The sequence below is a fragment of the Rhinoraja longicauda genome, chromosome 13 (genome assembly GCF_053455715.1).
Source record: "Rhinoraja longicauda isolate Sanriku21f chromosome 13, sRhiLon1.1, whole genome shotgun sequence".
NCBI classification, from domain to species: domain Eukaryota; kingdom Metazoa; phylum Chordata; class Chondrichthyes; order Rajiformes; family Arhynchobatidae; genus Rhinoraja; species Rhinoraja longicauda.
The window spans coordinates 50,206,170-50,218,536 of record NC_135965.1 but is presented as its reverse complement, the minus strand read 5'-3'; the positions used below and the strand labels follow the sequence as shown (position 1 = coordinate 50,218,536).

Here is a 12,367-nt window from a genome sequence, read left to right as displayed (position 1 = left end):
AGTCAACTCCATTTCAGCCCATCATTTGGATAACTGGAGGCAAATAGTTTGATAAGCACAATTAATGTGAGACAAATCATACAAAAGCCGTGGCAAATTCTCAAAGCAAATGTATACAAACAAGTACAATGATCTCAACAGAACAAAACCCCAGTAATCTGGCATCTTCATGACTTTGGTGGTGCCGGATAAGCACACTTTTTCTTGCTTACTGGTTATTACTCTCATTATACACAACACACATTTTCCTCCTTGCTTGTCTAGATGTTGCTGTAGAACCTGTATTGCAGTGAACCAGGTGAATTTAAAGGGGAGCAGAGGATGGGGCTCCCAAGAAGTTTAAAGGGAATGCAAAATAGGGCCCCAATGTTTAAAAGTCAGAAAGACAAGCACCAGGCCTCAAGGTGTCACTTTCATTTTGCAACAGTGGTAGCATCACCAGTCCAGGCCCACCCCAGCAACTCCAACCTAGTGCTGCTGCCAAGATTACGAGCCTTTCTGACCACATTCGACTAACATTTTTAACAACTCTGAACGTCAAAGGTACAAAATGGCACTTGAAACGTGGTGACTCTTGCATACAGCCTCAGGTGTAATCTACTATTCTTATACTCATTGTAGTCAAGTATGATTGTGCTAATGTATAGTACGATTTTTACTGAACTGTATGCAAAAATAGTTTCCCTGGACCTAGGTACATGTGGCAGAAAAGTGCCATTGAACCATTGAGTAAATGATACGACTGAAAGACATCACTGTCACCACAAGTATTTGTTGTTATTGAAACCGTCACCACCTAATCCACCCTGACATTTCATCAGCCTGGCTTCATAACAAATAGAAATAGCTTGGAAAAAAATATCCACCTTGAAAAATCGCAAGGATCTCAAAAACAGTGCCCCACAATCTACCAACCACCAAGCCAACAGAAACAATGATGTCTCCACAAGTTTGGACTGCTGAAATCGATCGATTTACACCGAGAAAGAATTCTCGGCTTTTCTATCTGGTGGCACGGTGGCGCAGCAGAAGAGCTACTGCCTTACAGAGCCAGAGACCCGGGTTTGATCCTGACTACTGGTGCTTGTCTGTATGGAGGTTTGTACGTTGTCCCCATGACCTGCGTGGGATTTCTACGAGATCAGTTTCCTCCCACACTCTAATGACGTACAGTTTTGTAGGTTAATTGGCATGGTGTAAATGTAAAATTGTCCCTAGTGTGTGTAGGGCAGACGTCTGTCCACCAAATCATTGGTGGGTGCAGACTTGGTGGGCCGAAGGGCCCGTTTCCGCAATGTATCTCTAAACAACAAAAACTATACAGAGTGCGGTGTGTGCTTGGAGCAGCACACTGCTGGTAGTAGAGGTGGATATAATAGTGGCATTCAAGGGGTTTTTGGAAAGGCACATGGATATGCAGGGAAAGGAAGGATATGGATCACTTGCAGGCAGAAGCGATTAGTTTAACTTAGCATCACGTTCAGCATGGACATTGTAGCCGAAGGGCCTGTTCTTGTGCTGTACTGCTCTGTGTTGGTTCCCACATTGATGTCATCAGCCACCTCAAAAACCAAAATGGAATGAAATGGGATAAGTCATCTGTCAGAGAGATTTTCCATCATTTTGCTGATGACTAAACAAAGACTTGGCAGCAATTACTTGTTTAGAATTTTTCCGAATCGTACATCTGTGAGCATACACTGATGAGTGTATGCCTGTGTTGACCCTATAATGGATGATCAAGAGACTTCAGGTAATGCCATTAAATTTCAAATGTTTCATAGGTTTCTTAGAGTTGTGTTTTGGCGATGCTATGAATGCATGCGTCCACATGCTCTGCACAAACCTTTATCCTTCCAATATCTTCAGCTACATTGGTTTAACTTATTGTATTCTTACAACAAGTACACTCTTATAGGTGAAAAGTCAATATCTATGAGCCAATTATAATTCAGACATGTTTACCAAAATTAATATTGCACTAGAATCTCACAATCCTGATTGATAAAAGATAAACCAGTATTATTTTCAGATCAAAATACTAACTGCTACAATTGACATCCCAAAATCATTAGGTTTAGGTTTATTATTGTCACATGTACTGAGGCACAATGAAGAGCTTTAGCAGTCCAAGTCTGAGTGGGTCCACCCCAACACTTCTTGGATACCCAATTTCCCCACATTTGTTTTTTTTGTGTTTTTAGTTTAGTGTCACATGTACCGAGGCACAGTGAAAAGCTTTTGTTGCTTGCTAACCAGACCAGACGGAAAGACTATACATGATTATGATTGAGCCATCCACAGTGTGCACGATAAAGGAGATAATGCTTAGTGCAAGATAAACTCCAGTAAAGTCCAATTTACCTGGTTCAGATCTGCAAAACAAGAGCATTCTGGATCCAACTGGTAAGGCCGTTACATTTCAGGGCCATAATTGGTTTGAATGGGCATGACAGCAAAAAACAGCTCACCGTAAAACTGCTGTGGAAGTCTTTAAGCCTCGTCAAAGCCACATCTCCGGTTTTGCCAGGTATTAAAGCTGTGAAGCTTTGAATACGTCCGAGTGCCCTTGACATTCAGAAGCATTCAAAGACTATCTTAAAATGAAATAAATAATTCAGAAAGTTCAAGACAATGCTGTCCCTTAAAAGTACAGAAATAGTTAATTAAAATCATTAGAACAAGCATAATTAAAAGTATAAGAAAATAACTGCAGATGCTGGTACAAATCGATTTATTCACAAAATGCTGGAGTAACTCAGCAGGTCAGGCAGCATCTCGGGAGAGAAGGAATGGGTGACGTTCCCTCCTTTGAACTTTCGCCCTTGCATGGGGTCAGCAATCTTCTCCCAAACTGAACCTGGCATCAGATCAATGAACAGATTTCCCAGTAATAAACCTGGCAGGGGATCCATGAACAGATTCCCCAGCATTATGTCTAAGTACACACTTCCTTCATTTGACTTCAGACAGAGTCCAGCTGTGGAATAATTTGGTGGATGTACACACATTCTTCAGGAGAAAAATAATGATTTCCTTTCAAATTCAATCGGCTGACAGTCCATGGGGAGCAAAAGGTCTATGACTCATTGGAGTGTTTATGTTATCCATTTCACCCTCTTCTTCGATGGTGCTCTCAAGAGGTAAAAACAAAAGTAGGACACATTGCTCAATTTCTTTTTTTTTTATACAAAATTTGAAATTAGTCTGCACCACATTTTGAAAAATGATTATATGCAAGTTCCGAAGGAATAGATGACGATTACAAATTATTTTACACACACGGATTCACACGGATATAAAATCACTTGGCATCCAGTTTATCATCAACCAAAAAGCAACAAAATCTGCATGAACTTTGAAGGACTTTGTTATGGAACCTTTTCACTGTGCCTCGGTACATGTGACACTAAACTAAAAACACAAAAAAAACAAATGTGGGGAAATTGGGTATCCAAGAAGTGTTGGGGTGGACCCACTCAGACTTGGACTGCTAAAGCTCTTCATTGTGCCTCAGTACATGTGACAATAATAAACCTAAACCTAATGATTTTGGGATGTCAATTGTAGCAGTTAGTATTTTGATCTGAAAATAATACTGGTTTATCTTTTATCAATCAGGATTGTGAGATTCTAGTGCAATATTAATTTTGGTAAACATGTCTGAATTATAAAAGATCATACCCTGCAAATGATACCCAAGAGGGAGATCATGCTTAAAATTAAGTGATTTTCCCCAAATGCCATTTCCACAGTAAGTAAGAGGAACACAACGAATACAATTATCCTCCAACATTTCCGTCACCTCCAACGGGATCCCACTACTGGGCACATCTTCCCATCTCCACCCCTTTCTGCTTTCCGCAGAGACCGTTCCCTCCATAACTCCTTGGTCCACTCATCCCTTCCCACCCAAACTACCCTCTCCCCAGGTACTTTCCCCTGCAACCGCAGGAGATGCAACACCTGTCCCTTTACCCCCCCCTCTCGACTCCATCCAAGGACCCAAACAGTCTTTCCAGGTGAGGCTGAGGTTCATCTGCACCTCCTCCAACCTCATCTACTGTATCCGCTGTTCCAGATATCAACTTCTCTACATCGGCAAGACCAAACCATCGGCAGGCTCGGCGATCGTTTCGCTCAACACCTTCGCTCAGTCCGCCTTAACCAACCTGATCTCGCAGTGGCTCAGCAGTACAACTCCCCCGCCCACTCCCTTTTGTCACGGGGCCTTCCATCGCCCGGCGCGGCTCGGCCGCGGGACTTAGCTGCGCACGGTACTGCCGCGGGGCCTTCCATCGCCCAGCTCGGCCGCGGGATGTTTCAGCATCCGGTGCGGCTCGGCCGCGGGGACTTGGGCGTGGGGAAGAGAGCGGAAGTTTTGTTGCCTCCATCACAGTGAGGGGGTGTTTGGAGTCACTGTGATGGATGTTTGTGTTGGGGTTATGTGTCTTGTGTTTCTTTTTTTTGTGTGACCGCTGGTAACGTAATTTCGTTCGGTACCTCGGTACCGAATGACAAATAAAACTCTGTATTCTGTATTCTGTATTCCATTGTCATAGTGAGGCCCAGCGCAAATTGGAGGAACAGCATCTGATATTTCGCTTGTGCAGTTTACACCCGAGCGATATGAACATTGACTTCTCCAACTTCAGACTGTTCCTCTGTCCCTCTCTTCCCCCTCCCCTTCCCAGTTCTCCCACTGTCTTCCTGTCTTCTACTACATCCTATCTTTGTTCTGCCCCTCCCCTGACATCAGTCTGAAGAAGGGTCTCGACCTGAAACATCACCCAATCCTTCTCTCCTGAGATGCTGCCTGACACACTGAGTTACTCCGGCATTTTGTGTCTACCTTCAATTTGAACCAGCATCTGCAGTTATTTTCCCACACAATCAAATTTGTGATAAGAATTTTTAAAATATTTTCTCAACATCAAATTTTACGAACATGGAACAATTCTGGAATTAAAATTAATACAAAAAGAGAAGATGGTGAAAAAACAACTTTTCAAGTTGGCAACAAATTACAATAGATGCACTTTTCAAAATTTATGCGACAAACATATGGGGTTTGTGAGATGCCCAACAAATCCATCTTGGAAACTTGCAAAGTTTGGGAAAACAAACTGGAAAATCCAAAGTTCCAACCAAGTTCATTAAGATTTAAACCTTCCAGTACATAGCAAACCAAATCCTGTGCAATAAGATGCAGTGTTCTACTTAATTGAACACGGTAAATAATTACTATGGAAACAACCACTATCAAAGCTAAGAGTTTAGCTAGCCTACCATGTTAGCACCACAACATCAAGTGTTTCAGGTCATGCATACATCAAATCTGATAACACAAACAGCTGGGAACTTGAGGTTTATAGAAATGTTGCTCGACAACTTTAAGTACTGCCAGTATTTGTTGAGATCCTATCATCATGAGTTAGTCGCCCTAATATGACAGGTGGTTTCGACCAAGTACATTAGTTAGAAAATTGATTTGGAGGTTACAGTGTAATCCTGACTTGACCAGAGAGAACAAAATATGCTATTTTCTGCTCCCAAGATGGAAATGGCATCCCTTCGTTATTGACAATAACAATGAGAATGGCACAGTGGCGCAGCGGTAGAGTTGCTGCCTCACAGCGCCAGAGACCCTTCTCGATCCTTTCTACGAGTGCTGTCTGTTTGAAGTTTGTACGTTTCCCTGTAACTGAATGTTTTTTTGCTGAGTGCTCTGGTTTCTTCCCACATTCCAAAGACCTGAGGGTTTGTAGGGCAATTGGCTTCTGTAAATTGCCCCTAGTGTGTAGGATAGAACTAGTATACGGTGAAAGTCGCTGGTTGGCATGGACTCAATAGGCCAAAGGGTCTGTTTCCATGCCGTATCTCTAAAATAAACTAAATTAAACAATGATCCAGCAACAACCAAACCCAAATTTCCCCCAGATGGGTATCTAAGGTATCTTCTCGCTAGCAAGTGTGGAGTTTGGTTTATATTCTACAACATCCCTATCCTTCGCTCTGGAGTGGGATCAATGAAACCAAACTGCCACACCAACCCTTGCCCAACAGATTGCACCACTTTGAGGTGGTAAAAAAACACATCACAATCCATTCACCATCTAATTGTCCACTAGATTGTATAAAGAATAAGCCTGTGGTCAAGTTTAGTTCTCACCATTTATGTGGGCTGATTAGACGTTTATAATAATTTAATTAAATTGTCAAATATGGTCCTTTTCTGTAAATTTAAAGTTGTGTTTTTAAATCTGTAATTTGTGTAAAACCAAACCTAGGTTTGAATTCTGTAATATTAAAACTTCACAGGACATAATTCAATTTATAGTCATTTAATTTTGTTAGGCTAAAGTATTGTCTGTACAATGTCTAAAAGATAAAACATTATTCAGAATTAACAGCATTCCTGAATGTAAATAGATTTAAATGTTTAAAATCCTACAAAGATCATGTAAGGAGAGCATGTTGTATTCCAGTCCAAAACCACAAGAATACTATGGCATTGTGTAGAAAATTTAATTTAAATGGACAAAAAAAACCTAATCTAATAAAACCTGCAGGGACAAAAATAAAACAGTTGTAGGTTGAGATACAAGAATAGAACAGTAGAAAATATTAAAATATTTATATTTATTCAATGGCCATTTTTATCATTTTGTTCTGCAGCGTTATAGGACTTTGCTTAGGCCGCGTTTGGAGAATCGTGTACAGTTGTGGTTGCCCCATTACAGGAAGGATTTGGAGGCTTTGGAGAGGGTGCAGAAAAGGTTACCAGAATGCTGCCTGGATCAGGGGGTATTGCCCACAAAAAGATGGACAGACATGGATTGTTTTCTCTGTGGGTGTTGGTGGCTGAAGAGAGGTCTGATAGAGGTAGATAAAATTACGAGGGGCATAGATTGGGTAAATAGTCAGAACCATTTTCCCAGGGTAGAAATGTAAAAGACCACAGGGCATATCTTTAAGGTCAAAGCAGCAATGTTTAAAGGAGATGTGCAGAGCAAGTGCTTTTAAGGGCGGTGGGTGCCTGGAACATGTTGCCACGGGTGGTGATGGAGACAGATACAATAGTGGCATTTAAGAGACTTTTAGACACATAGATAGAAACATAGAAAATAGGTGCAGGAGTAGGCCATTCGGCCCTTCGACCCTGCACCACCATTCAATATGATCATGGCTGATCATCCAGCTCAGTAACCTGTACCTGCCTTCTCTCCATACCCCCTGATCCCTTTAGCCACAAGGGCCACATCTAACTCCCTCTTAAATATAGCCAATGAACTGGCCTCAACTACCTTCTGTGGCAGAGAATTCCACAGACTCACCACTCTCTGTGTGAAGAAATGTTTTCTCATCTCGGTCCTAAAAGACTTCCCCCTTATCCTTAAGCTGTGACCCCTGGTTCTGGACTTCCCCAACATCGGGAACAATCTTCCCGCATCTAGCCTCTCCAACCCCTTAAGAATTTTATATGTTTCAATAAGATCCCCCTCAGTCTTCTGCAGATATGCAGGGAATATATCAGGTGCAGGCAGATGAGGCTAGATTAACTTTGCATCATGTGGTTAGTCACAGACATATAGAGCCAAAGGGCCTGTTCCTGTAAGAAAAACTGCAGATGCTGGTTTAAATCGAAGGTAGACAAAAAATGCTGGAGTAACTCAACGGGTCAGGCAGCATCTCGGGAGAGGAATGGACGACGTTTCAGGTCGAGACCGTTCTTCAGACTGAAGAAGGGCCTGTTCCTGTGCTGTATCTTTCCATGTTCTATTTCACTTACATACAGCTGTATCTATTACTACAGTTTATTTGATCCTATTGAAATTAAGTGCAAGCAAAGAACATCAAAAGAGCTCATTTTCTTTTATAAAATGAATTTTTCTTTGCAATTTCTCTGAAGTTGGGACATTGCTTCATCTCGTTTGTCTTTAATATTGTTTGGCATCAAATCATCTGTAATTCCAAATTACTTTTGTTCGTCCCTCAATAGAATGAGATGGTAATAAGATGAAGGGAGATTAGAATACTTTAAAAGGAACACATAGATTTTAATTCAAAGATATAGATTTCAGTTCCAAATATCCTAAAGTAAGCAAACTCTACCTCAAAGGTTTTATGAAATATATTCAATTTCAGAAGAACTATACATGAAATGCAGCATAGGATGAGGTTCATTGCTATTTTCAGAATAATGGCCATGCCATTCAATGAAACACGAGTATAAAGGCAGCAAATGTTAAAAACTAAGAACACTAAATGCTTTGAAATGACATTGTTTATGCAAAGTCCCAGTGTTATCACAAGATCAAATTCACAGAGTGCAAGATTTCAGAATATAATTATCAAACACATTGACAACACACATTGAAACACACAGGGCAGCACGGTGGCGCAGCAGTAGAGTTGCTGCCTTACAGCGTTTGCAGCGCCTGTGACCTGGGTTCGATCCCTACTACGGGTGCTGTCTGTACGGAGTTCATACGTTCTCCCTTGAGTTTTCTCTGAGATCTTCGGCTTCCTCACACACGCCAAAGACGTACAGGTTTGGAAGTTAATAGGCTTAATATAAGTGTAAATTGTCCCTAGTGCGTGTACGATAACGTTAATGTGCGGGGATCACTGGTCGATGCAGATTCTGTGGGCCAATGGGCCTGTTGCCACGCTGTATCACTAAACTAAACATTCTCAACCCGAAACGTCACCCATTCCTTCTCTCCAGAGATGCTGCCTGTCCCGCTGAATTGCTCCAGCATTTTGTGTCTATCTTTAAACTAAGCATTGTTTAGAAATCTTGATTTAATCAAAATAAATCACACTATGAAGCTATAGATATCTGTAACAATTATCCACAATAAAGTTTGCAACTTTATGATTATTTATTTAATTTGTACCATCTGAGTAACGGCAGCATTTATTATTATTCATCCCCAAATGCTCTCGAGGTGATTTGTCTAGGTATGTGGCCCATGAAAAAGCTAACGAGCATTTTGAAGCGAATGAGTCTACCGCCATTGTGGTAACACTTGCTGCTCACGGAACAATCGTGTTAGGAGGGAAGTTCCAAATTTTAGACCTCACAATGTTGAAGGAACTGTGATATATTTTCAAGTCATGATGTGTGCACAATTTAAAAGAGGAACGTGCAATCTCGTTACTGTACAGCTAATAGCTTTGTGCTTGGTAGTCGATGGCATGGTTTTGGGAAAGACTGTCAGGGTTGATTCTAAAATACAAACTCTAGAGGCTACTCATAAACATTAAGGGCGGCACAGTGGCGAAGCGGTAGAGTTACTGCCTTACAGAGCCAGAGCCCAGGTTCAATCCCGATTACAGGTGCTGTCTGTATGGAGCTTGTACGTTCTCCCTGTGACCGCATGGGTTTTCTCCGGGTACTCCAGTTTTCTCCCACATTCCAAAGACGTACAGGTTTGTAGGTTAATTGGTTTCGGTAAAATTGTAAATTGTTCCTAGTGTGTAGGATAGTGCTAGCATGCGGAGATCGCTGGTCAGCGCAGACTTTGTAGACCGAAGAGCCTGTTTCCATGCTGTATCTCTAAATTAGAGCTAATAATTAGAAGCTCTAAAATTAGAGCAGTATGCTCAGTCTTGGTTGAGGCATGACTGCATGACTCCATGGCTAACTCAAGAACTTCCCATAATACAGAGAAGTCTAACTTACAGGGGCATAATCATGGAGTCATACAGCACAGAAACAGATCCTTCAGCCCAACTAGCCCGTGCCGACCAAGATGCCCCATCTACACTAGTCCCACCTGGCTGCATTTGGCCCATATCCCACTAAACCTTTCCTATTCAAGTACCTGTCTAAATGTCTTTTAAATGCTGTTATTGTACCTCAACCTCCTCTGGCAGCTCATTCCATATACCCACCACACTGTGTGAAACGGTTGCACACAAGTTCCCCCTCCCCCCACAAGTTCTGATTAATTCTGCCAGAAAGATTTTGCAAGGTTTTAAGATTGAGGGTTGTGTTTACAAGCCAGTTATGCTGCCGCAAGTACGAATTTTATTTTTCTGTTGTTGGCACATATGACAATTCAAACACTCTTGACTCTTGAATTTTCAAGAAATTCAGCAATCTCGCTGACAACCATGCGAGAACCAGTGAGTAAACGTTGGTCCAAGTGATTACGGAAATCAAGGATAGTCGCTTGAAAGTCCAAAATGAGGCACATAAGAAAGTCATGGAGCATTTTACTGCCATCTTGAAGCAAATGAGTCTACAGCCATGGTGGTAACATTTGCTGCTCATGAAAAAGGTTCTCCTCCTGCCCTTCTGCCAAATGCTGCTGCCTGATCAACACTGTCATATTTTCTACCAGGGGAGCTGCCATGAGACCACATATGATCTAAGCATTTGCTTGGAATCAGCCTTTCCCTATGACCTTTGAAAATCATGCTTTTCAAAGGTTCATGAACTTATCAACTATTACCGACAACTCCAGTCTGGGGAGAGGTTAGAATGACCATCAAACAGCAGAAAATCTGTAAGATCTCTGGAGCAAAAAAACCCAGCAGAGCCATACTCCTGGCCCAGCTCCTGACCTTCTCTGGGAACAAGAGACATGCTAAAAGGTGCGCAGAGACATTGCAGGCTCCCAATAGTGGCAATTACAGAGGAATCACTCTGCCATCAGTAAACTATCACACAAATCCTCCTCAACTGCCTACAACCCCCACCCAACAGCCAATAGGTAAAGGGAAGAACTGCAGATGCTTGTTTAAACCGAAGACAGACACAAAAGGCTAGAGTAACTCAGCGGGTCAAGCAGCATTTCTGGAAAAAAGGAACGTCACCATTTCCTTTTCTCCAGTTATGCTGCCTGACCTGCTGAGTTACTCCAGCCTTTTATGTCTGTCATAGCCAATGGGTATTAATGGACGTGATCTGCAACAAACAATAAATCCAAGAAAAATGTAAGAAGCAGCATCAAATATTGTATGTGGACTTTTTAGACATCGCAATCAAAACAAGAGTATAAATATCCAGTCCCTCACACCCAATCTGCCATTCCGTGGGATATCTTTCACGTCCACTGTCCTGCAAATTCATCACTGCCTTGACACTATTCATCAGCCTTCAATGGACACCACAGCCAATAAAATTCTTAACTGCATCGAGATCCTCCAATAATAGATTCCAATATTTTCTCTATTACCGACATGTTACATTTCTCACAACACAGGAGACCACTCAACTCACTGTTAATGCCATCTCAGAGCAAAGCCATCAATCCCTTCAACCCCCCCCCACCATCTTTTCGCTGTAACCCATTTCTTTTCACATGACCACCAATTTTGCTCCTATTCTCCTACTACCCCTTACAGTGCTGATAATTTACAATAACAAATTAACCTATCAAGCAATATCACACACAGAGCACTCGAGGCCAGGAATGAACCTAGGTTGCTGAAGCTCTCGCATGCTAACATTTGCTACTGTGTGGCCTGTCTGGTTAACATCCTATCGTTTCCTGCTTTCTCTCCCCCTCCTTTTGTGAAAAGTGAGTTTATATATGCTAGCTTCTCACCATTGTGGAACCAATGCTGCGGCCCTTCCAGGTGAGACAGAGGTTCACGTGCACCTCCTTTAACCACATCCACTATATCAGGTGTTCTTGGTGTGGCCTCCTGTACAACGGCGAGACCAAGCATAGACCCAGCAACGGATTTGTCGAACACTATAGCACTTGGTCCACCAAGTCCTGCTGGATCTCCCAGATGTTTGCCGTTTTAAATCCACTTCCCATTCCCACACTGACCTTTGTCCTGGACCTCCTCCATTGCCAAAGTGAGACCACATGCAAACTGGGGAAACACCACCTCATAATCTGCTTGGGTAGCTTACAACCCAATGGTATGAACACTGAATTCTCCTATTTTAGATCATTATAAAACCCTCCTCCTCGTCTTTCTTCCCCCATACACCCCCCATTTCCCACCGCCCTCTTCTCTGTGCCCCACCTGAACTCGCACTTTTTCCATCCCTCCCCTGCCACCTACATTCCATCCTCTAATTACATAATCCGCAGTTCATTGTTTCTACCATGTTTTTCCTACATTAAGCTAAAAATGAATGCGACAGAATTGCAGGTGAAACACATCATCCCCATCCCCAAGGGACTAAGAATGCAGAGGAGGAGGAGAATTAGAATTGGATATTAATAAACTGAAGAAAGATGCATTTTTTGATCATTCAGCAAAGATTACGGATTTTTTAAAATTCCAGCATTTGTGTCAATGCTAGTTCTATATTTAAATACTTTATCAAGTCCTTAATGTTTAACCATTATCCACTGTGTTATAAAAAAGAATCACTATGTTTCTACATTTG

General features: G+C 41.9%; 2 protein-coding genes across 5 annotated transcripts in view; one reads left to right on the top strand and one right to left on the bottom strand.

Annotated features, from left to right (window-relative positions):
- tbl1xr1a (TBL1X/Y related 1a) overlaps positions 1-12,367 on the bottom strand; it is a 107,839-nt gene that overhangs the window by 63,654 nt on the left and 31,818 nt on the right. The window contains exon 1 of one of the 4 annotated variants that reach the window (XM_078410939.1): positions 2,472-2,565. The exons of the other annotated variants lie outside the window; for them this stretch is intronic. The gene's annotated coding sequence lies outside the window, so the exon portion shown is untranslated. Of the gene's footprint in view, positions 1-2,471; positions 2,566-12,367 lie in introns of those variants that run through there. 4 annotated transcript variants of the gene reach the window in all.
- Positions 10,496-12,367, top strand: part of LOC144599098 (uncharacterized) — a 79,626-nt gene continuing 77,754 nt past the window's right edge. The window contains exon 1 of the mRNA XM_078409817.1: positions 10,496-10,608. Within this exon, the coding sequence (XP_078265943.1) occupies positions 10,496-10,608 (113 nt within the window). The remainder of the gene's footprint in view (positions 10,609-12,367) is intronic.